Source organism: Neophocaena asiaeorientalis, unplaced genomic scaffold (genome assembly GCF_003031525.2).
Source record: "Neophocaena asiaeorientalis asiaeorientalis breed wild unplaced genomic scaffold, Neophocaena_asiaeorientalis_V1.1 scaffold629, whole genome shotgun sequence".
In the NCBI taxonomy this organism is placed as follows: domain Eukaryota; kingdom Metazoa; phylum Chordata; class Mammalia; order Artiodactyla; family Phocoenidae; genus Neophocaena; species Neophocaena asiaeorientalis.
In genome coordinates this window covers 1,599,579-1,624,982 of record NW_020175468.1, presented here as the reverse complement: position 1 = coordinate 1,624,982, position 25,404 = coordinate 1,599,579, and the positions used below count along the sequence as shown (strand labels likewise).

At 54.3% G+C, this 25,404-nt stretch overlaps 1 protein-coding gene across 1 annotated transcript; it reads left to right on the top strand.

The window, feature by feature from the left end:
* Positions 1-881: 881 nt before the first annotated feature.
* On the top strand, positions 882-25,404 carry MYBPC2 (myosin binding protein C2). Its single transcript, XM_024768496.1, has 28 exons — positions 882-933; positions 2,044-2,133; positions 2,653-2,739; positions 2,889-3,037; positions 3,357-3,474; positions 4,292-4,340; positions 4,528-4,587; positions 6,722-6,915; positions 7,163-7,295; positions 9,462-9,586; positions 9,677-9,782; positions 11,281-11,453; positions 12,994-13,159; positions 14,230-14,336; positions 14,575-14,604; positions 14,800-14,939; positions 16,047-16,206; positions 16,296-16,400; positions 16,842-17,030; positions 17,484-17,618; positions 19,089-19,256; positions 19,412-19,500; positions 19,601-19,796; positions 20,056-20,195; positions 21,479-21,638; positions 22,003-22,139; positions 23,645-23,831; positions 25,275-25,404. Exons 1-28 carry the CDS (start codon positions 915-917, stop codon positions 25,283-25,285), a joined length of 3,423 nt encoding a protein of 1,140 aa, XP_024624264.1. The 5' UTR covers positions 882-914; the 3' UTR covers positions 25,286-25,404.

The window sequence follows — 25,404 nt, the reverse complement described above, 5'->3', positions numbered from 1 at the left end:
GGAAGCCACAGGCACCCCTGCCGGGAAGGGCGCCAATGTCTGGGCAGCCCTCCAGGGCCTTCCCGGTCTCCCCACCCGACCCCGCTGGGGCACCCGCCTCCTCCCCCGCCTCCGGTGCCCGCCGCGCCCGCTCCGGGAACCATCGCGGGGAGCCCGCAGGGCGCGGTCCCACGAGGGGCCGCGGCCAATCCGGGGTCCCAGGTGGCCGGGGCCCCAAGCCATCATGTATGCCCACGCCCGGGGGTGGGACTCCGGAGTCCCCGACACTCAGTGCCCTCCCTGCGGGCACAGAGACCTCCCCCCCCCGCCTCCCCCGCGGCCATCCTGCCTACCCTGGGAAACCGGACCCTCCCTCCCGGCTCCGGTTTCCCGAAAACTCCTGACTTGCAGATACTAAGAATGGCTTTCTAGACCCTGTCTTCCCCACCATCCTCAACCCCCATGCCGGAGTTCTGGCTCAGAGCCCTCACCCACTTCAGACCCCAGTCCTTTACGGTCCCTCCGCCTAGGACCCAAGAGTCCAGGCCCTCATCCTTCTTTCTCTGGGACCCAAAAATCTGGACTCCAGGTCCCTTCTGCACCTGGACCCAGGAGTCCAGGCCCTCAGGCCCCCTTTCCTCAGACCCGGGAGTCACCCGCCTCCGGCACGTCCTCCCTCGGACCCAGGTGTCGGAACCCCAGCCCCTCCTCCCTGGGGACCTGGCATTCAGCCATCTCTCCTTGTCCAGCTGTTATTTCTCGCCCTTTCGAACACACAGGCGGAATGTGGGGCTGCAGGGGAGGGTGGGGAGGCGCGTCTGATGCCTCCCAGGGCCTCCTGGGAGTCTCTGGACTCCTTAAAGGGCTCCACCTGTCCTCCTTAAGGCCCATCGGGACACAGCTGCGGTCAGAGGAGAGGGAGCGGGTCCGCCGACATGCCTGAGGAAAAACCAGGTGGATTTGGGGACTCCCTCCCTATGTGGAGACGCGATTCTGTTTTCTGAATGGGGACTGGGGGCTTCTCCCTCCATAGGATTGGGAGAATGGGGTGCCTTCTCTGTGTGGGGAGGAGCTCCCTTCCTTGTGTGGGATAGGAGGGTCCCATACTTGTGTTAGGTGGGAGGGGGTTTCCCCTTCCCTGTGGGGTGGTAGGGGTTCCTTTCTCTGTAGGGAGTTGGGGGTTTATCTCTGGGTGCAGATGGAGACTCTCTGATTATGAATTTGTGTCCCTTTTTCTCATTGAGGATGGGAGTCCTGTGGTTGTAGACTGCGGAGTCTTTGCAGGGCGTTTGGGGTCCTCTACATTTGGGGATGGGGTCTTCTGGGAAGGGACCAGGGTCACTTCTCTGAGTGAGGATTGGGGTCTTTCGCTGCAGGGGAATGAGGTCCTCATGTGCCTAGGTATTAGAGGTTCCTCTCTGTGTGATGAGGAGAGACTTCTCTGTACAAGGTTGAGGGGACCTCATTTCAATGGGAATTGGGGCTTCCCCGTGTAGGAATTAGGGGACATTCTCCATATAGAGGCTGGAGAGCCTTTCTTTATGTGCAGTTTTGGGGCCCTTCTTTGAATGGGACTGGAGGCATTTCTTTATATGGGGTTGGGGCTTTCTCTCTATGAGGCAGTGAACAGAGGAGACACAAGCCCCCAGGGAGGACCCCTCCTCCCGGGGTGTCCAGTCCGCTGGCACCAAACCAACCAGGCTGAGGGATGGTGGTCCAGCCCCTCGCCGCAGCTGGGGCCCCAGCGGGCCAGGTGCCAGCAGGCAGGACGGGTGAAAGATGCTGTGGTCAGCACGCGTATCCAGTTTCCAGCCCAGGGGAAGAGCTAATTATACCTCCAAGACCTAAAAGGTCAGAGCCTGGTGGCCTGGGTGGTTGGGGCATGGCCTGCCTGGGGCAAGGAGGAACCGGATCTCACAGACTCTGGGATTAGAGATAAATTTACACCTGGACTGCTGGACTCCAGATTCCGAAGGAGGAGGGGCCCAGGGACCTGCACTCCTGGGTTCTGGAAGAGGGGAACGCTGAGCACGTGCTCAACTGTGAATATCTCCTGCCTCACAGCGGCCAAAAATGCCCCCGCAGACAAAGATGCCACCAAACCGGCTCCCAAGGAAGCCCTGCCTCAAGAGGCTCGTGCAGAGCCCCCCAAAGGTGAGATGGTGTTCCAGAGGGCCGGGCAGAAGCTGGCACCTTATCCCCCAGCTTCCGCTGGCCCCTCTGTACCTTCCCGCTCTCTCTCCTTTAGCCCACCCTCCCCACAGCTCCAGTGCTGACCGCCCTCCCCTGCTCACAGCCTTCCCTGGCTCTCCAGTGCCTCCAGGAGAGAGCCTAGCCCCTCAGCCTGGCCTTCAAGCCCACAGCAACTGGCTCATTCATCACCGAGTCCTGCCCAGCTCTGAATGCCCCAGTCTATCCTCTCCTACCCCAAAGCCCCATTTAAGACCATCCGGTTCACAGATGGGGAAACTGAGGCCCAAAGGGGCGGGGAACCTGGTCACGCAGCTACCTGGATGAAGCGTGATCTCTCCCAGGTCAGGAGAAGCCACTGTGCCCCAAGGTCTTTGACTGCTGAGCAGAGGGTCCCTCATTCACTCTCAACCCCGCCCCCAAAGTGGCCTGCCGTCCCCTCCCTGGCCGGCTTCAGACCCCCTAATCCTGTCTCCTGAGCAGAAGCCCCACCTGAGGACCAGTCTCCCACCGCTGAGGAGCCCACGGGCATTTTCCTGAAGAAGCCAGACTTTGTGTCGGTGGAGACTGGTGAGGGGTGCCTCGGGGAGGATCGGGTGGGGGCTGGGCTCCTGGGTCTGAGGGAGGCGGGGCTGGGGTCTCCCGGCTTCCCAGGTTTCTCCGTAGAGTCTTATGACTCCTGCCTGGCCATTCCCTCCCACCCCTCCACCCCCACCCAGGAAAGGATGCCGTGATCTTGGCCAAGTTGAACGGGAAAGAGCTGCCGGACAAACCAGCCATGAAGTGGTTCAAGGGGAAGTGGCTGGAGCTGGACAGCAAGAGTGGGGCCCGATTCTCCTTCAAGGAGTCCCACGACTCTGCCAGCAATGTGAGGACCCTGTGGGGACTCGAGGGCTTGTGGGCCAGGGCTGGAGATCAGATCGTGTGGAGCTGCTTGGTAGGGGTTGTGCCGGGCAGGAGGGAAGAATGTTTGGGCCGGGGCAGGGTGCACCTGGGCACGGCGTGTGCGTGCCCAGAGAGCTCTCAGGGTCAGGGACGCAGGCCCCCAGAGGCCAAGATTGTCCAGGCATGGGAAGAGACAGCTGGCCCTTCCTGGGGGCCCTCAGAGTTGTGAGGTGGGCTCTGGGGGAGGTGGGGTGGCACTGGGGGTCGGACATGTGCACCCATACCCCTGGCCTGGCCCCCAGGTATACACCTTGGAGCTGCACATCAGGAAGGTGGTACTGGGTGACCGCGGGGATTACCGCCTCGAGGTCAAAGCCAAGGACATCTGTGACAGCTGTACCTTCAAAATTGATGTGGAGGGTACGCTGGCGGGGGTGGGGGTCAGAGGTCTTGGGTCTGGTTGGGGGGATGGATCTGTCAGCCAGGTGTGGGGAGAGTATACTGATGTGGGGACAAGCCGGGCACAGGTCTTCGGAAGATGGAGCACAGAGGCAGGGGTCAGGTTGTTCAAAATAGGGTAGACAATCTACCGGCTTAGAGGGTGAGGAGGTGTAGATTTGGGGGTGAAAAGGTTCCAGGTTTGGGGGTGTTCACGTGGAACCTAGGTGGTGAGTTATGTAGATTCCAGGGTCACAGTGTACAAGCTTGAGAAAGTGGCAGTAAGGGCTCGGGAAGTGAGGGTGTCCCAGGTTTTTTTTGATTTTTGTTTTTTTAAAGTATAATTTCCATTTTATTGTCTACTGTTTATTTCAGGGGAGTCTAAGGGTGGACAGGTTTAGGGTGAGGGTATACAGGATTGATGGGAGGCTACACAGATTTGGGAGCATGTGTATGGAACTCTGAGAGTGTACAGGTTTTGGGGTATCTGCAGCCCAGGTTGTGTGGGGACTTAAACATGGAGGGCACAGGGAATGAGGCTGCCCAGCCCCGGGGAGAAGGGCCAGCCGGCCCAGGTATGAGGGGGATACAGGCCACTGAGAGAGGGTGGTGCATGGCAGCCAGGGAAATGCGTCTACAAGCAGAGGGTGTCCAGGCCCAAGTGAGAGGGTGTGCTGGCCCAAGAGATGGAGGAAAAGGGGTCTGGGGGAGGTGGTGCAGGCCCGGGGTGGGCACTCTTGGTCTTAGATCAGGCCTTGCCTCCAAGCTCACCTTCCCTTCCCCCATTGCCTCTCCCCAGCGCCCCATCAGGACTCCGCTGGGCAGAGTCTAGAAAGCTTCAAGCGTTCGTAAGTGACCCTGGACCCTGGGGAGGGGCAGGAGTATGTCCTGGTGCCAAGGACCGTGGGAGGGTGTCCCTTGGGAGGGGCAGCTGTGGGAGAAGGGGAGGATCAGGGAGGGCAAGGAGTGGGGACCCAGGGTGAGTCTGAGGGTCGGGACCTCCATGGGGTTCACACTCCCTCTCGACGGCCACAGGGGTGAAAAGATGCCGGAAGACAAAGGTGAGCTGGATTTCAGCAGCCTGTTGCAGAAGAGGTGAGTCCACCCCGCCTGGCACAGAAAGGGGAGATGGGGCCTCAAGGAGGAGAAGGGTGGTGGGTGAGGCCCCCCTGCCCCCCGTTGCTTCCCCACTGCCATCCCGGGACTCTGCCTCCCCTCCATCTACCCATTCCTTGCCCACCCAGCCACCTGTCCATTCACCCAACCACCCATTCACCCACACCCCTACCCACAGCCCCACCCAACCAACAATCTGCCCATCAATTCTCCTACCTACCCACCCTTTAACCCATCGTCCTCACATCCACTTTCCTGTCCACTCAGGCTCCAGTTCACCTACTCATCCACCTGGTCACCCAACCAACCATCCATCCATCCACTTGTCCATTCACCCACCCACCAGGCTGTCCACTCATCCATCCATCCAGCCAGCTATTTATCCATCTACCAACCAACCCACCCACTCATCAGTCTGCCCACTCGTCTATTCAGGCAACCAGCTACCTATTTATCCATCTACAAATCTACGCATCCACCTACCTGCCCACCGCCCATCCATCTGCCCACATATCCATTCATCTACCCGCCTCTTCCCACTTGTCCATCCATGCATCAGCCATTACACTCAGCCACCCATTCATTCATCCTTCACCCACCTACTGCATCACCCACTTCCCCATCTATCGAGGCACCCATCTATCCACGTTTCCACCAGCCATCTGTCTACCATGCATCCACCTTCCCATCTGCACCTGTATCTCTCTTTCAACTGAGTCCAACATCCCACCCATCTACTCATCCACCTACCCATCTAGCCAGGCTTTCCTCTGTCAACTGTTCACCTCTTCAACGGCACACCCGTCCTCCCAGATAGCTCTCTGTTAGACTCATCTATATGAAGTTGCTATTCTGTAGGTAAAAAATGATTGAATATTGGCAATTTCATATTATTCTACAGGATGCTTGTCCAATCACTCAGTTATTCATTATCTGCTGGTCCACGGATCCATCCTTCTACTCACTCAACTACCTCCATAACCAAATCCCCAGAAACTCCATCTACTAATAGATTCATCTGTTTGTCTTTACCCAGCCAACCATCTTCCCAGGCATCTTCCATCAACATATTCACCCAACTGCTCACCCGGCCATCTGCCACCAACTCATCAATCCACCCACTTACCCAGCCATCCTCCATCAACCCATCCACCTGTCTTAATGCCAACCATCCCCTACCAACCTACCCATCCATTGACCCATTCATCCATCAACTTAGCCATCCATGGACCCCTCCACGCATTTACCAGTTCCCCACCTAATGCTCTGTACATCAATCCAGATATTCATATGTCCCCCAAATTCACCCACTCATCTATCCTTCTTTTGTTCCCTCCCCTTCCTTCCTTCTTTCCAGAGGTTCACTCTCTCTCACTCATCAAACATCTTCTGAGGCCTCCCGTCTACCAGGCCCTGATCAGGGGACAGGGAGAAGTTTGACTGGTTCCCTGACACTGAGTCGCTCATTGCCTTGGGAAGATGGGTCTGATCCAGCAGACACAGACACAGACCACGACTGTTTAGTGTGGTCAGAGAGAAGGTCCCACGAGGGCCTTGTGAGAGCTCAGAGTGAGGGCAACTGAGATGCTGGCAGGACAGGTGGTGCCTCATGGAGGAGGGAACTTCGGTACTAGCATTTGTAGGATTGAAGAGCAGGTGGAGATGGGTCATCCAGGCAGGGAAAGACGTTGTGCAAAGGCTGGGATGCAGGAGCGAGCCCAGAGTGCTCAGGAAAAGGCAAGTAGGGTGGTTTGGATAGTTGTGGGAGTGTGATGGGACAGAGGGCGAGGTTGTGATTTCGAGGCTGAGTGGCTGGGGTTTCTTCCTGAGGGCAATGGGGAGCTATGGAGGAGTTTTGAGCAGGGAAGGGGTGGCATCTGATGTGGGGGTCAGAAATAGCCCTCTGGGGCCAAATGGGGAACCGACTGGATGTGAAGAGATGAGATGAGGTCAGGAGGCCAGGGAGGAGGCTGGGGCAATGGTTCAGGTGGGACAGGATAAGGAATAACAGACCCAGAGAGAGAAAGTGACACAGCAAGTGAGTGGAGAAGGCAGAGGGAGACCCTCACCTCCTCACTCCCTGGTGGCCCCGGCCTGTTCTCTCCACCTTCAGGCAGGTGGTTGAGGAGGAGAAGAAAAAGAAGAAAGATGACGATGATCTAGGCATCCCGCCTGAGATTTGGGAGCTCCTGAAAGGGGCAAAGAAGAGCGAGTATGAGAGGATTGCCTTCCAGTATGGCATCACTGACCTCCGGGGCATGCTGAAGCGACTCAAGAAGGCCAAGGTCGAGGTCAAGAAGAGTGCAGGTCAGTGCTGGTCTGAGGGGAGACGGGCCCTGCCCATAGGGACTCCAGCACCGTAGGTATCTTATGTTTGGACCCTGGACTTATCTTTTGGAGGTCCTAATCTGAGGAGTAATAGAGATGCCAGTTCTCAGGGGCCTCCAAGTTCACAGGAGGCTCTCTGACCTTGGTGGTCTGGGGAGGGAGACTTGACAGCTCAGGACAGTGAGAACCTCTCAGCTCCATCCCTCTTGCATCCCTCCATCTCCAGCCTTCACGAAGAAGCTGGATCCAGCCTACCAAGTGGACAGAGGCAACAAGATCAAGTTGGTGGTAGAGATTAGCAACCCAGACCTTCCCCTCAAGTGGTTCAAGAACGGCCAAGAAATCAAACCAAGTAGCAAGTATGTGAGAGGGGCAGTCCCCGGGTTGGGGGGTATCCAAGTCCCAGAGAGACAATCCAGAAATAAGGCTGGCCACTCTTAACCCAGAAAGGGCACTCCCTCATCCATATGAAAAGTGCAAATACCTCGGTAGAAAAACAGACAAAGGCGATGAAGAACAGGAATTCAGTTAGAAGAAACCCAAGTAGCTAATTCACTAAGTACATATTCAACCTTGCAAACAAAACCACCATCACCAATAATAATAACACAAGTCAAAACAACGGTCTTGGGACTTCCCTGGTGGCCCAGTGGTTAAGACTCTGCACTTCCAATGTAGGAGGCCCGGGTTCGATCCCCGGTCAGGGAATTAAGATCCCGCATGCCACAGCTAAGACCCGGCGCAGCCAAATAAATAAATAAAATAAATATTAACAAACAAACAAACAAAAACCCCACCAACGGTCTTTCTGCTCTCCAAATGGGCAAAAACTTTACAAAATGATAAAATCTGGACTCCCCTGGCAGTCCAGTGGTCAAGACACAGTGCATCCACTGCAGGGGGTGCGGGTTCGATCCCTGGTTGTGGAACTGAGATCCCTCTATGCCTCATGCCGAGGTGCAGCCCCCCCCCAAAAAATGATAAAACCTAGTGCTGGAGAAGACATAGAGAAATAGGTCCACATGTTATTGGTGGGAATGTAAACTGGCAAATCTCCAAAAGGGCAGTGTATTTGAAAGCCTTTATCTGTTTTTAAAACATTTCTTTATTTTGGCTGTGCCAGGTCTTAGTTGCGGCATGCGGGATCTAGTTCCCCGACCAGGGATTGAACCCAGGCCCCCTGCATTGGGAGAGCGGAGTCTTACCCGCTGGACCACCAGGGAAGTCCCCGCAAAACCTTTAGATCGTGCAAGCCTAGGTATTTATCATAAGAGCATGGTCATGGTTATGTATATTTAGCTGCAAGGATGTTCACTGGAACATTTGCTGCTGTAGCAAAACGTCAAATAACCAAAACATACAATTCCATGTTCAGGTGCTGTGCGGTCACTAAAAAAGATATTCGAAAATTTATACTAACGCGGGAAGCTGTTCAGGATTATTGTTACGTTGTTATGAAGCAGAAACTAACACCCCATGGTAAAGCAATTATACTCCAATAAAGATGTAAAAAAAGAAAAAAACAGATTAGTGTCACGTGCGGAAGCACAGTGCTCATCTCCGCTTCACAAAATGTTAATCTACATGTAGATTAGCTATAAAAAGATTGGAAAGAGAGAGGCCAAAATATTTGTAGCTGTGATCTCTTGATGATACAATTATGGATGCGTTCTATTTTTATTATTTTCCCCTTGGCTGTGTTTTCCAAATTTCTCATCACGAGCATTTTGGATAAGATAAAAATTATGTTAATTAAGTTACAGGTTAGGCTTCCCTGGTGGCACAGTGGTTGAGAGTCCGCCTGCCGATGCTAGGGGACACGGGTTTGTGCCCCGGTCCGGGAAGATCCCACATGTCGCGGAGCGGCTGGGCCCGTGAGCCGTGGCCGCTGAGCCTGCGCGTCCGGAGCCTGTGCTCCGCAACGGGAGGGGCCACAGCAGTGAGAGGCCCGCGTACCGCAAAAAAACAAAACAAGACAAAAAAAAGATACAGGTTAGGTTGCCGTAACAGAGTCCCCAGAACATATTAATTTAGAGAGAAAGATACTTCTGGCGGATTGAGCTAGACGCAGGTTCCATATTTTTTGGCTACACCATTTCTTGTGGTGTTGTCCTCATCTGCATGATTGAAGCGGGTCATGGGCACATCTGCGTCTATCAGACAGGAAGCTGGAAGGAGAGAAGTCTAGAACAAGCACCGCAAAATTACAGATGACCTTGCAGTTATGCCATCACATCCATTCACATTCCTTCGGTCCAAGCTCAGTGGTGCGGCCCGCCCAGCCACAAAGGAGGCTGGGAAATGTAGTTGTCTAGGTGGGTCGCTGTGTGTCCCTGCTAAATGGAAGAAGACGGATATGGGTGGACAGTTAGTATTTCTGCTGTGGTTACGTAAATACTAGAAATTGGACCATTGATCTCCTCCCACACAATTTGGCTCTGAGAGGGAGTGGCTTGTCCTGAGGATAGATGGGTGGATGCAGAATCTCCTCCATGCCCTGGCTTGAGCTGAGACTTCTGTGTCAGGTACGTGTTTGAGAATGTTGGTAAGAAGCGAATTCTTACCATCAACAAGTGTACACTGGCGGACGATGCTGCTTATGAGGTCGTCGTCAAAGATGAGAAGTGTTTCACTGAGGTCTTCGTCAGAGGTGAGGCCGGGATTTGGGCGTGAGCTTGGGGAGTGGGGCTCTGGAGGGGATCCTGCGACTACTGACCTCCTGTCGCCCCGCGCCCCACAGAACCCCCAGTCTTGATTGTCACACCCCTCGAGGACCAGCAGGTGTTTGTGGGTGACCGGGTAGAAATGGCAGTGGAGGTGTCAGAAGAGGGTGCCCAAGTCATGTGGTAAGTGACTCTTGACCCCTGATCTCCATACAAATGCCCACAGTGTCTTTGTCTCAGTCTTGATCTTTAGGACCTCTCTCTCTCTTTTTTTTTTAAATTTAATTTTATTTATTTATTTTTGGCTGCATTGGGTCTTCGTTGCTGCGCGCGGGCTTTCTTTAGTTGAGGCGAGCAGGGGCTACTCTTCCTTGCAGTGCGCGGGCTTCTCACTGCCCTGGCTTCTCTTGTCACGGAACACGGGCTCTAGGCCCGCGGGCTTCAGTAGTTGTGGGGCACAGGCTCAGTAGTTGTAGTGCACGGGCTTAGTTGCTCCGCGGCATGTGGGATCTTCCAGGACCAGGGCTCGAGCCCATGTCACCTGCATTGGCAGGCGGATTCTTAACCACTGAGCCACCAGGGAAGCCCCAGGACCTCTCTTGAAGATTTCAGACCTTTAACCGGTAGTTTCCAGGAGACCTCAGCCTTTCTCGATAAAGCCTGATCCTCACCCATGACCTCTTTCTGAAACTTCTGACCTCTCCCCATCCCATCCTCTTCCAGGTCTTTTTCCTGATCCCTGCTATTTCTGATTCTTTAAGTTATTTATTCACCCATTCAACCAATTATCCATGCTTTGACTATTCATTCATGTACCCATCCATCCATCTCCCCAGCCCCCAATCCATCCATCCATCATCTCCCCATCCATCCCATTGATTCATCCATCCATCCACCCACCCGTCCACCCACTCACCCGTCTACCCATCCATTCGTCCATTCTTACATCTATTCCCCCATCCAACAAGTATTTATTGAGCACCTGTTGTGTGGTGACACTCTTCCATGTATTGGAGAGAAAATGGAGAGAATATATATTAACATGGCACCTGCCCTTGTGGAGTTTATGATCTGGCACACTGCTGGGGTGGAGTGTGTGTGTGTGTGTGTGTTGGAGACAGAAACAGGCATTAATAAAGTCATCACACAAATAAATATCAAAGTTCTATTTTGACAAATACTGATGTCGCAGAGGATCAATAACTGATGCTATAACCTCTTTTTAATAGGAGAAAAGGACTCAGGAGGTCAGGGAAAGCTTCCTGGAGGAGGTGATGATTGAGATGAGGTTCGAATGATGAGGAGGTAGAAGTGAAGTGGGAGGACTGGCCCAAGCAGGGAAGCACCATTTACTGAGGCCACAATATTTGACATCTCTCTGTGACCCCGAACTTCCTCCATGTTCTGACCTCTCCCCATGACCCTTTTTTTGTGTCTCCTGACCTCCAACTGAGACCTGTGGCCTGCCACCTCTTCTTCCTCTTTTTCTCCCCAACCCCCACCTGTGATCCATCCATTCTAGACACCTCTGTCAACCTTTGTCTCTCCTCCTTTTCGTGATCTCCCTTCTGACTCCTGATTCCTGCTCAGGACTGTCTGTCTGGCCCCTCACTCACCTCTGACATCAGACTCCAGCCTAAGCGGGCCCCTCACTTCCCCCCTTCCTGTCCCCTCCACCCAGGATGAAAGACGGCGTGGAACTGACGCGGGAGGATTCCTTCAAGTCCATGTACCGCTTCAAGAAGGATGGGAAGCGTCACATCCTCATCTACTCGGAAGTGACCTTGGCGGACGGCGGTCACTACCAGGTCATGACCAATGGCGGCCAGTGTGAGGCGGAGCTCATCGTGGAAGGTAGGGGGCCTCCCGGTGGGGCAGGGAGCCGCACCGTGCATGCTTCAACACGCCACTCGAAGTCGCCCAAGCCCCAAATCTTGGAGCTGTCCCTGACTCCTTCTTTGCCTCATACCCTACATTTGATTCACCAGCAAATCCCGGTGGCTTCACCTTCAAAGGATACTGAATCTCACCACTTCCCTCCACCTCCATTGCCCTCACCTGGCCCAGGTCTCCATCCCCCCGCCCTCATACCCTGGACTGTGGCAATAGCCTCTTCACTGCTCTCTGTTTCTACACTTGTGCCTCAACCCCGACTCTAGCCAGAGTGATCCTTGTAAAATGTCGGGTGGTGAAAACTGAACACATTCTGTGGTCTAGTTCACAGGACTGGACCCATGTCGGTTTCCTGGTTTGGATAGTGGACTACTGTTACGAGAGATGTCACCATTGGGGGGAACTGGGTGAAGGGTACATGGGACTCTATGTGCTATTCCCCCCCCTTTTTTTTCTATGTGCTATTTTCACAAACTCCTGTGAGTCTGTAATATTTTCAATATAAAAAGTAAAAAAAAAAAAAAAAAGCCCGAGTCATTGATAGGCTAGATAAATGATGGTAGTTCCTTGTGAGTCTGTAATATTTTCAAAATAAAAAAAAAAAAAAAAAAAAAAAAAAAAGCCCGAGTCATTGATAGGCTAGATAAATGATGGTAGTTCCCTCTGTAGCCATAAAAAAGGATAATTTTTAGTTAGTGATTTGGAAGGGTTTCCAAGATGTATTATTAGGTGAAGAAGCAAATATGCCACTATTTGTATGGAGGGGAAAGAGAGGAAGCAAGGGAAGGAGGGAGGGAGGAAGGAAGGAAAGAAGGAAAGAAAGAAAGGAAGGAAGAAAGAGAAAGAAAGAAGGGAATGAACTGTGTGTACATCTTTGCTTTTCTGGCTATGAACTGGCTATGGTGTCTTTGGAGAAGGGATCGAGACCGGTACGATTGGAAGTGGGTGGGTGAGAGATTTCCCGCTCTATATCTACATCCTCTTGTCATTTTATTTTTAAGCCATACAAGTGCATTGTTTTATTTAAAAAATTAAAAAGAAAATGTAAGTCAGATCGCAGCCATGTTCCCAACACCCTCCAGCAGTTTCCACCTCACTTGGAGTCAATGCAAAGTGCTCTCCATGGCCCACGGGATGTGTCCTGCCTGTGCCGTCTCCCACGTCTGCTTTGCTCCCTCCGCACCAGCCTGCTGGCTGTTTCCCAAACCAACAAGCCTGCTTTCCTCTGCAGGACCTTTGCACATGCTGTGCCCTCTACCTGGGAGCCTTCTGCGGCCTCCCTGCCATCCCTCAGGCCTCATCGCTCCCTCTAGTTATTGGTTTATGTGTTTCCCATTCACTGTCTGTCTCCCCACTAGAACGTGAGCTCACGAGGCCCACAGATTGTTTCACGGCCAGAATCCCAAGAACCTGGGACACTGCTTGGCCCATAATGGGTGTTCGCGAATCTTTGTGGACTGCCCACAGTTTGATGGCCCCATCTCCTTCCCTCCCCATCCAGAGAAACAGCTGGAGGTCCTGCAGGACATCGCAGATGTGACGGTGAAGGCCTCAGAACAGGCCATGTTCAAGTGTGAGGTGTCCGATGAGAAGGTCACGGGCAAGTGGTACAAAAATGGAGTCGAGGTGCGGCCCAGCAAGAGGATCACCATGTCCCACGTCGGGAGGTGCGGAGTGGACTGCGGACGTGGTCTGCAGACTTTGTGGTTTAAAAGAACAAGGGTTTAGGGAATTCCCTGGCGGTCCAGTGGTTAGGACTCTGTTCTCACTGCCATGGCCTGGGTTCAATCCCCGGTCGGGGAACTAAGGTCCCACAAACCATGCAGGACTGCGAAAAAACAAACGACAACAATAAAACACAAGGGTTTATTTCATTGTGAGTCTCAGGGTTGGTGGGAGGCTGGCTGATCTCGGACGGCCATCTTCCTGGGCTCCCTCAGGCCCTCATCTGGGTCAACTGGGCTGCCTCCACTCTGGTTCGTGGGACGTCTCATTCCCCAGGAGGCTGGTCCTGGCATATTCACGTGGCCAACACAGGTGTCCCGAGAGAGAGCAGAAGCGAAGAGGGCCTCTGAGGGCTGGGCTGGGCGCTGTCCCAGTGTCACTTCCACTATATCCTATGGGGCAAAGGAGGTCACAGGTGGCAAGGTCTCCTTGCAAGGGTCACGGCTACAGGACAGGAAACTTGTGACTATATTTGCAAACAGTCAGTTTTGGCGGGGAGGCGATCTAGCTAGGGAAACGGGGCTGGAATTCAAAGCGTAGCACGTGGACACCTGAGATAAACACCTGGTAATCTGCAGAATGCCGAGAACCACTGTGATGCCAGCAGAACATCGTGCCCCTGTGGATTTCCTGATAATAGCTCTTGGCAGACGTAGACTTTTTCTGGGTTCTGTGTAAGGCCCCTGCCTGCTGATGGTGTCAATAATGCTGAGAACTAATCTTAATGCTTTACAGGGCACTTACCAGGTGCCAGGGAGTCTTCTAAATGCCTTACAACAACCCCTTGTAGATTGTGAACATTACCTCTATTTTATAGATGAAGCAACGGAGGCACAGAGAGGTTAATTGACTTGCCCAAGGTCACACAGCTAGTAAGGGGCAGAGCGAGATTTGGGTCCAGGCACTAGCATTGCATTGAGCACGGGGATCGCGTTGTGGCACGTGTTTCTCCGCGGTGGTCCCCAGGGCGACCTGGCCTGACCTTTGCCCTGCACCCCCCCACTCCCCTTAGGTTCCACAGATTGACGATTGATGATGTTCGCCCTGAGGATGAGGGAGACTACACATTTGTGCCTGACGGCTATGCCCTGTCCCTCTCGGCCACACTCAACTTCCTGGGTGAGGATACCTCCTTGTCTCTCCCTGGGTGCCATAGCATCCACCCTCCCAGACCCCAACCCCCTTCAGGATTAAGTTTCCCTAACTGTACGCTGGGGGTGACAGCAGGTGCTTGTGGGAGGAGGGACAGCCATGGGCCTGGATCCACCTCCCAACCCCTCAGGTCCCAGGGTGATGGGGTGTGAGGGGGAGATAAGGGGCCCCATAGACCTAACCATCAGTCTTCTTTGTCCTCCAGAAATCACGGTGGAGTACGTCCCCAAGCAAGGTAGGGACCAGAGGCTGCTGTGGTCCTTAGGCTGGGGGCCTGGACTCCTGGGTCTGAGGGCAGAGGGGCAGGGGACCTGGACCGCTAGTTCTCTGTGGCTGTTGGAAGCCAGCTTCTCAGGAGATCCTCTGGAGGGGATTGGGAGGGCCCAGCTGCCCACTCCCAAGTTGCCCAGAATCTCTCCTCTGCCACCAGAGCCACCAAAGATCCACCTGGACTTCTCGGGGAAGACCTCAGAAAATACAATTGTGGTCGTGGCTGGAAACAAGCTGAGGCTGGACGTGTCCATCACAGGGGAGCCCCCTCCTGTCGCCACCTGGATGAAGGAGGATGAGGTACGTGGAGCTTCCCCTGTGCCCTGACTTCTCCCCCTCAGCTCTGCTGGGTGACTTTAGGCAAGCTGGTCTCCCTCTCTGAGCTTCAGTTTCATTGTCTGTAAAATGAGGAATTTGATTCCTTCTTCAGAGGGTTGTTTTGAAGATTGGAGATTATGTTTGCTCACCACATGGTTCTGGCCTAGCACAAGATGAGTGCTCCAACCATTCATCCATCCATCCATTAACCCATTAATCAATCAACCAATCAGTCCAGCCATCCATTAGTTCATCCATCTAACCATCTTTCCATTCATCAGTTCATTGATTGATTAATGAATGCGTCCAGTAATTAATCCATTTGTCCATTTATCCATGAGTCAACCCACTTATCCATCCATCCATCCAACAAATATTTTCATCTTGTATGTTCCAGGCCCTGAAACAGTTCAATTTTTCTTCTCTCCTCTGGGCTTCAGTTTCCTCTTCTGTAAAACGGATAGACTTGACTCAATCTTCATTCATTCCTTCACTCAGCAAACACCCCCTGATGTTTCCTGTATGTCAGGCTCTTGCATAGGCATTGAGGATACAACCATGAATCAGATGCAGCCCCTGCCTTCCTGGAGCCTTCACTTTTGGAGAGAGGCAGACACGTGCCCAGACAGTCACAGTTCAGGGTGATCAGGGCTGAGAGAAAGGGAGGTACCAGAAGCTATGAGGATTCTGTCATAGCAGTCAAAGTGGGCTGTCACTTTCAGCTGAGGGCATCCAGGAGTGCTTTCCAGAAGAGGCGACTTCTGGGTGGGTTCTAAAGGATGGGTAACGGTATAGCAGATAGAGAAGTGGGTCAGGGCATTGCATGCCCTGGGGATCAGCTTTGCAAAATCTTGGGGATGAGACAGGCTGGTGTTTTTAATGAAGGGTGGTGTTTGGAAGGCAAGGAGGGCAGTGGCAGGGGGGTGATGAGGCTGGGGGCAGACCCAGCAGGTCCACTTGTGCTGGGTCCACATCCTGTGTATTGTGTGGTCATGGGGAGCCATTGGAGACTGTTGGGCAGGGGAGGGGTGGAGGCCGGTCTGGGTTTTGAGAGAGGTAGAAAAAGGCCATCTGGTGGGCTGTGTTCAGGTGTTCTCAGGCACCGAGGGCAGGGTCCACATTGAGAAGCAGACAGACACCAGCAGCTTCGTGATTGAGAGCACGGAGCGAGCTGATGAGGGCCGCTACACCATCAAGGTCACCAACCCCGTCGGCGAGGACGTGGCCTCCATCTTCTTGCGGGTTGTGGGTGAGCAGAGGGGAGCAAGGGGGCTGAGCCAGGGGGGGTTCCCCGAGGCCATGAGGTGTCCTCTGACCATCCTGCCTCCCCTTCCCCAGATGTCCCAGATCCCCCGGAGGCTGTGCGTGTCACATCGGTTGGAGAAGACTGGGCCACCCTAGTCTGGGAGCCACCCAAGTATGACGGGGGACAGATGGTCACCGGTGAGTGCCCGTGTGCCACAGTGCCCATGACCTCTGACCTCCCCGTCCCCTGACTTCTCCTTGACCTCCAAGAGTCCCTATAGCATCCTCAGTGACCACCCTCGGAAACTCGGTTTTCCATCCTCAATATCTCACAATCCCTTTTGCCTTCCCTATCATTCTTTACTCCCCAGCAACCTGGGAATCCTCACTTTGGCTAACAGCCTAGGATTTTCTGTGACTCCTTACGCCCTGATTCATGACCTGTGGCCCTTCTTGATCCCTGACCCCATGACGGGTAACCTCTGACTGCTCTGTGACCCTGAGATCAACTCAAGATTCACGGCCTCAGACCTCTCAGAGTCATGTGACCTTTTGATGTGCCTTTGACTGCCCCAGCTGAGCTGGGACCCCAGGCCTCCCCATGACTTCCCACTTCTCTCTGCTTGCGGGGGCCTCCAGGGTACCTCCTGGAGCGGAAGAAGAAGGGCTCTCAGCACTGGATGAAGCTGAACTTCGAGGTCTTCACGGAGACCACCTATGAGTCCACCAACATGATCGAGGGCATCCTCTACGAGATGCGGGTCTTTGCTGTCAACGCCATTGGGGTCTCCCAGCCCAGCGTCAACACCAAGCCCTTCATGCCTATTGGTGATGTCTCTCTGCACCCTCACCGAGCCCCCGCCCACCTCTGACCCATGGCCTGCCCGTCACTGATCTCTAACCCTACACCCTGGCCTTTACTCCCTTGACTCCGCTGACGTCTGTCCCCTCTCATCCAACAACTCAAGACATTGACCCCCCAGCCCCACGCATCCTCCTGACCTCTTCCTGACCCAGTACAACAGCCACCGACCTCTATGATCCTAGACTCCATGCTGTCCCCCGAATATGGCATTGACCTCTGACCTACCACACAGACACCTGCCCCTGCCCTTGGAGACCTCACGATTCCTTGAGATCTTGTTTTAATGACCCGTGATGCCACATCCTTGCTCCCTGACCTTTGGCCCACCATATTGATCCCTTTCCTGACCAGTGACTCCAGCTCTGACCCCTGAGCCCTCATTTACCCCCACCTCCCCTTTCCCTGGATTCTTACAGCACCCACAAGTGAACCCCAGCACCTGACAGTGGAGGATGTGACAGACACCACCACCACCCTCAAGTGGCGGCCCCCAGATAGGATTGGGGCAGGTGGCATCGATGGGTACCTGGTGGAGTACTGCGTGGAAGGCTGTGAGTTACCCCGTCTGGCCTGGTGGGGGGCGGTGGCACACATAGAGTCCCGGTGGGTGTCTGGTCCAGAGGCCTGCAAATAGGGCCGTGCAGGAACAGATCTCTGCCATAGCGAACTGCCCTTCTGTCTGTGCCTGCCTGAATCCCTGGGATGGGATGGGTCAAGCCAGGCCCCCAGTGACCGGCTTGTCCTCTCTCCCTCCCTCTCTCCCTCCCCTACACCCATCCTCCACATAGTGACACCTTTTTATCCATCCATCCAAGTATTTATCTTCTACCTATGTTGCTCCTCCTGTGTTCTATCTAGTTATCCATTCATCTACCCATCCAACCAATCTTTCATCCATCCATCCATCCATCCTTCCATCCATGTATCCTTCCCTCCTTCCTTCCTTCTTTTTCACCTCTTATTTCTCCCTCCCTCCCTCCCTTCTTTCCTTCTTTTTCTCCAGTTGCCCATCCAGTCATCCATCCAACCACCTCTCTATCCATCTGGAAATTTTTTGGATCATTTTAACTATCCATCCATCCAGTAACATTGTTTTCATCCATGTATCTATCGCTTCACCACTGTTTCTTCCCTCCCTCTCTTCTTTCCATCCATCCGTTTGCCTATATGACCATCCAACCGTCTAATTATGCATTGTTTCTCCATCTATCTGTCCATCCTCCTATCCATATTTCCACACATCCCACTCTCAGTCCTCCACGGAACAAACATGTATTGGGCACTGACTCCATGCCAGGCCCAGTGCCTCGGCTCTGGGGATATCTCCGACATGGTCCTCTCACTGGGGAGACAGACAAGGTCATTCTGACACTGTATCCCAGGCTTTAAGTCAGACAGATGTGGGTTCCAATCCTGTCACCTTGTAACTGTGTGACCTTGGGCAAACCTCTAAGCCTCCGTTTCCTCGTCTAAAAATGGCGAAAGCAGTGTCCATTTTGACGGGATACATTGATGACAGGATTTGGGGATGCATGTAAATGGTGGAAGGGTGGTCTCTGGTCAATTTCTTCCTTTTCTCTTCCCAGCACTCTTTACCCAGTTCCTACCCTTGCCCACCCCTCCCCAATCTGTCTTTCAGAACCTATTATACTTTTGTTAGAGTTCACTCTGTTGACTGTTGGTCTGACTCACTCTGGTTCACCAACCCATGGCAATAAAACCACGATGGAAAAGCACCCATTTTCAAGCAGGAAATCCGAGGAGCTGTCTGTAACTACCACCCCCAACCCCTTACCCTCTCTGAGCCTCAGTTTCCTCATCTCTAAAATGGGGATAACAGAATGGAGGCAGGAGTCAATGCGCTACCATTAATTAGCTCCAACCTGGTCATAAGAAATGCTCCAGAAATGTCAGCTGCACATTTTCACTGTGGTGGGGCCCTAGGCGCTGAAAGGACACAAACGGAGGGGCACCTAGGGAGGTCTTGAAGGAAGATCCCCAGCCTCGCTCCTCTCTCCTAGCTGACGAGTGGATCCCTGCTAACACGGAACTGGTGGAGCGCTGTGGCTTCACTGTCAAGAACCTACCCACAGGAGCCAGAGTCACCTTCCGCGTCGTTGGGGTCAACATCGCGGGGCGCAGCCAGCCGGCCACCCTGGCCCAGCCGGTCACCATCCAGGAGATTGTGGGTGAGGGCTCCTGACCCCCGACTCTGCTCTCCTAAAGACCAAGTTGGTGTCATCATTAGGCCCTCCCCCGACAACCTCATCGCCCCTGGTCTGTCTGTCCCTCCGTCGAGTCCCTCTGCCCGGCGCTGAGCCCCTCCCTGGGTTTGTGCACTCAGAGCAACCCAAGATCCGGCTGCCCCGCCACCTCCGCCAGACTTACATCCGCAAAGTGGGGGAGCATATTAACCTCGTCATTCCCTTCCAGGTGCGTCGAGCTGGGGTCGGGGGTGGGGCAGGGGTGAGGGGTCAGCTTCGGCGGGTGAGACCCGGGCTAACCTCGCCGCCCTCCCCGCCTTGCCGCCCAGGGAAAGCCGAGGCCGCAGGTGACGTGGACCAAGGGCGGGGCGCCCATAGACACCTCCCACGTGCTCGTGCACACCAGCGACTTCGACACAGTGTTCTTCGTGCGCGAGGCTGCCCGCTCAGACTCCGGGGAGTACGAGCTCAGCGTGCAGATCGAGAACATGAAGGACACGGCCACCATCCACATCCGGGTCGTGGGTGCGCGGCCCGCAGGCGGCGGCGATGAGGGGGGAGGGGAGGAGATGGGAGGGGATGAGGAGGACCCAGGACAGGGGAAAGTGGAGAGACTGGAACCGGGGAGGGTGTGAGGTGGCAGTGGGGCAGAAGGGGAGGAAATGGGAGTGGGAAAAAGCCTAAGAGAGATCAGAGGGTGTGGGGATGGACAGGGGAGAGGAGGTGAGGCACTGGGCCTTTAGGGATGCTTGGGGTGACTTATAACACGCGCCCCATCTTCCAGAAAAGGCAGGGCCACCGGAGAACGTGATGGTGAAGGAGGTGTGGGGCACCAACGCGCTGGTGGAGTGGAAGCCCCCCAAGGATGACGGCAACAGTGAGATCACCGGGTATTTTGTCCAGAAAGCCGACAAGAAAACCATGGTGAGAGACTAGAGGGGCCCGGGGTGGAGTGGACGTGGGGGGAGAAAAGCTGGCCAGATTGTCAGAGCAGGTGTGTTGTTCCCATTTCCCAGCTGGGGAAACTGAGGCACCGGGAAATTTGGGAGAATGGGCCGGGACAGGGAGGAAAGCCTTTTGGCTGAGATTTGGTGCATAACAGATTTTCTTTTTCTTTTTTTTGGTGGTGCCGGGCGGCTTGAGGGATCTCATTTCCCCGACCAGGGATTGAACCCGGTCCCAGTAGCGAAAGCCTGGAATCCTAATCCCTAGGCCACCAGGGAACTCTTCAATAGGTTTTCTTTTGCTTTCTTTTTGTTTTTGTTTTTTTGTTTGTTTTTTTTTGCTTTCTTTTTTACTGAGGTAAAATTCCTCTAGCCAAATGTAGCATTAACCGTTTTCAAGTGGCACTTCACCCCTTCCCAGTGTTGTGCAACCACCCCGTCTATTTAGTTCCAAGACATCTTCATCACCTCAAAAGGAAACCCCTTGTCCGTGAAGCAGCCACTGCCCTTTCCCTCCCACCCAGTCCCTGGCAACCCCCCATCTGCTTCCTGTCCCCGTGGATCGGCCCCTCCTGGACATTTCTTATGGACACAGTCACACACTCTGTGGCCCTTTTGTGTCTGGCTCGTTTCACTCAGCACCGTGTTTTCCAGGTTCATCCCCATTGTAGCAGGTATCCATGCTTCAGTCCTTCTCGTGGCTGAGTACTAGGCCTGTTTTTTGTTTGTTTGTTTTTTGGCGGTACGCGGGCCTCTCACTGTTGTGGCCTCTCCCGCTGCGGAGCACAGGCTCCGGACGCGCAGGCTCAGCGGCCATGGCTCACGGGCCCAGCCGCTGCGCGGCATGTGGGATCTTCCCGGACCGGGGCACGAACCTGTGTCCCCTGCATCGGCAGGCGGACTCTCAACCACTGCGCCACCAGGGAAGCCCCTAGGCCGTGTTTTTTTGTTTGATTTTTGTTTTTGGCTGTGCAGTGCGGCTTGCAGGATCTTAGTTCCCCTACCAGGGATCGAACCTGTGCCCCCTGCAGGGGAAGCATGGGGTCCTAACCACTGGACCGCCAGGGAAGTCCCCTACCAGTCCCTGGTTTGAATGGGGCATGTTTTGCTTGTCCATTCATCCACTGATGGGCACCTGGGTTGTTCCCACCTTCCGGCCATTGTGAACAGAGCTGCTGGGGAACGGTGTGTTTTATGAGCGAGGCGCCCGCTTGGGTCCGTGTCCCTGACTCTCCCGGCCCCTCCCCGTCCCCCATGCCGTAGGAGTGGTTCAACGTCTACGAACGCAACCGGCAAACCTCCTGCACCGTATCAGACCTCATCATGGGCAACGAATACTATTTCCGAGTTTACAGCGAGAACATCTGTGGGCTCAGCGACTCGCCTGGCGTCTCCAAGAACACGGCCTGCATCCTCAAGACAGGTATGGCTACTGCCACCGTTCCGAGGGGGCCAGTCCCAGTTCCCCCTCTCTCTCTCTGTTTTTGTTTTTTTTTTTAATTGGAGTGTAGTTGATTTACAATGTTGTATTAGTTTCAGGTGTGCAGCAAAGTGATTCAGTTATACATGTACATATATCCGTTCTTTTTCAGATTCTTTTCCCATATAGGTTATTACAGAATATTGAGTAGAGCTCCCTGTGCTCTACAGTAGGTCCTTGTTGGTTATCTATTTTAGATATAGTCTCCCTCCCTGCACTCAGAGTTGATGGCACCTGGTGCTGGAGGAGAAGTGGTCCGGGGACAGTGAAGACCAGTCCCCTTACAGGTGTATCACCCCTCCCCCAGGTGTCACCTTCAAAATGCCTGAGTACAAGGAGCATGACTTCCGAACGCCTCCCAAGTTCCTGACGCCTCTACCTGACCGGGTGGTCGTGGCTGGTTACGCTGCAGCTCTCAACTGCGCCATCAGAGGCTACCCGAAGGTGCCGTGTGTGTGTGTGTGTGTGTGTGTGTGTGTGCGCGTGCCCGCGTAGTGTGTGTAATGTGTAACCCTGTGGGGAATTCATCATCAAGGTGAAGCCCCATTGCCTGCCCGCCACACGGGCTCTTCCCCCCTGAGTTCTCTCTCTGCTCGTGGGATTTGCTCACTTTTAACCCATTTCCTGTCTCTCTGCTCTAACCAGAGCCCAAGTCTCAGCTCACTACACTGACTTCCCTCAAAAACAGAACCTTTGGGGCGGAGGGGGTCTAAACCTGCAGGGCTCCTTGGCGTCTTCCTGCCCTGTCTGGTTTCCAGACTACTGTCTGGGAATGTGGACACTTGCAACCTTGAACTCCAAGGACCCACCTAGACCAGCGGCCGGCAAACTACGGCCCTCCGGCCAAATCCGCCTCCACCGGTTTCTCTAAGATATTTTTTTTTTTGGCTGTGCCACGTGGCTTGTGGGATCTTAGTTCCCCGACCAGGGATTGAACCCGGGCCCTGGCAGTGATAAGCGCCAAGTCCAAACCACTGGACCCCAAGGGGATAAATAATTTTTTAAACGTTTTTTTTCTTTTTCTGTTTTGTTATCTTGCTTTCACGTTAATGGTTTGTGTGTGGTCCATGACCCAGAGACCACAGAGCCCCCAAAAGCCTAAAATATTGACTGCCTGGCCCTTTTGACACATTTTGCCAATTTTTAGCGTCAGCTGCTGTAGGCATCCCGTGGATTCTTTCCTTCACCTCTGCCATCCCCGCTGTCTACTGCTTTATTCACTAACTCCATCCATTTATTCATTCCGCTCATTTCCCTACCAATCCATTCATTTATTCAGCTCATTCATTTGCTTCATTTATTTACATCATTCATTCATTCATTCAACACACGTTTTCAGAGGCTTTCTATGTGCTGGTGATTTGAACAAGGAGTTCCCGTATGTTGGGGGAGATGGCCATGCATTCGAAGTCACACAAATGACTATAAGATTATAAAGGGTGGCGAGTGTGCTAGGGAAATGCAGGCAGTGTGAGAGTGTAAAGTGGGGCATTCCTGTTCCAGTCTAGGACCCGGGAAGTGACAGGGGAACTGAGACCTGAAAGATAGGCAGGCACTGGTTAGGTGAAAAGAGGAGGGGAGAGCAGTATTGGAAGAGGCAAGAGCCAGTGCCAAGGTCCTGAGGTGGGAGCCTGTCTGGTCTGTTTGAGGGACAGTGAGGCAGCCCGTGTGGGCGGAGCAGATGGAAGGAAGGGGTGGGAAGTGAGGGCAGAGGAGTAATGGGGCCAAATCATGCAGGGCCCTATGGGCCACCACAAGGGGTGGGCTCTTCCTCTTACTGAAGAGGAGACTGAGGGTCAGAGAGGAGAAGTGACTCGTCCAAGGTCAGCCAGTCAAAATTAGGAGGTGGCACAGCCAGAAGGGGAACCCAAATCTGCCTCCCAAGGCCCACTTTGCTATCTCCCAGGGTACCCTCTGTCACATGGCTTCCTCTCCACTCTCCTCAACAGCCCAAGGTGGTCTGGATGAAGAACAAGATGGAAATCGGCGGAGATCCCAGGTTCCTGATGAACAACTACATGGGGGTCCTGACGCTGAACATCCGCCGCCCGTCCTCCTTCGACTCGGGGACTTACTCGTGTCTGGCCGTCAACGAGCTGGGGGAGGCCCTGGCCGAGTGCAAGCTGGAAGTCCGAAGTGAGCGTGGGGCGGCCCCCAGCGCACCCCTGCCGACCCTCGTCCACTCCCTTTACCAAGCTAACGGGAGGCCGGTGCTGAGCAGGGCTGAGACCAGAGCCTAGGCAGACCCGGGCCCTCTGCGAGTATGACTGGGAAGCCGATTCAGACCCCAGCAGGGTGTTTCAGGGTGACACGGGGGGAGGGAAGGCAGTTCAGGGTGACACGGGGGGAGGGAAGCCGATTCAGACCCCAGCAGGGTGTTTCAGGGTGACACGGGGGGAGGGAAGGCAGTTCAGGGTGTTGTAGGGGTGGGGGAGGGAGAGAGCCTGACCCGGCCTGGGCAGGAGTCTGAGGTTTTCCAAAGGAGCTGAGGGACAAATAAGAGGTGAATGAGGGCGAGAAGAACTTAGCAAATGATCGCTAAGGCTTCCAGTGTGCCTGGGGAGGTGTGTGGTACAGCACTGAAAGAAACATGGGTAGTGGCAGAGGATGGGGGGGCTGTGGGAGCCCCGAAAAATGAGCCCCCTCCAAAGCCTGTCCCTGTCCCCCTCCTGTCCCCACCTCTCTGCCCCACAGCCCCAGCCTCAGCTGTCCTCCTTCCTGAATTCTGCCCCAGCCTCCTCTCGGGCCTCAGGGCCTCCAGTCTCTCTCTCCGGTTCCGCCTCCGGGCCCTAGAGGGTGCCTGGCCCATATCCACAGTTGACCTGCTCACAGGGCTCTCCAGCAGCCCCGGAACCCTTCATCCTGGGGTCATGGTCCTGCCTCTGCCACCCCCAGCCCCTTTCCAGCCTCAAGCGCCCCCCTTTTCCAGCCACACCGAGCAGTTGGCGGTTGGACAAACTGGTTGTGCCGTCTCCTGCTCCTGGGGCTTTGCACATGCTTTTCCCTCGACCCAGAATGCTCTTCCTTGCATCCTCTGCCTTGGGCTTCAGTCCAGCAAGCATCCACCAGCCAAGACTCGCGGGGAGGCTGCTAACCAAGTCCCTCAGAGGCGACTGACGTTCATAGGGGCTTCCAGAGTCCCTCCCTGGCTCTGACGACAGCCCAGGAGACAGAAGGGGCTGCAGACCCTTAGCAAAGCGTCCAGAGGGATGACTCCAAGCACCTCCTGCCTGTCATTCTGAGGCGCTGATCTGCCAGGCCGACCTGTTGATAATTCCTAGGGTTCTGCCGTCCCCCTTATCAACTATTGAATCCGTTCAGAAATATCCCTACTTCAGGATTCCAGTGACGGCTGGTCTCCAGCAGCTGCTCTGTAATCAGAATGTCCCAGTTTGGGGTTCAAAACTATAGGAATCAGGGCTGTATGGAGTTGGGTTGACCAGGTGCCGAGCTAGGTGATGAAGGGAAAACCTGCTCCCCGTGCTGGTCAGGCAAATCCAGTGGGCACGGGCCCGGGGGCAGGGGCGGGTGGTGGTGGGACAAGCATTTTTACCACCCTTTTCTGTTTTCTCCCCACAGTGCCGCAGTGAAGCGCTCTCTCCCACCTGCCAAGATAACTGGCTGCTGGGTCCTAACCCAGACCTCCCCCAACACGTTTCCCTTTCCCGAGTTATCAATGAGAAGATCATAGTCTTGTCTTGGACTCCCA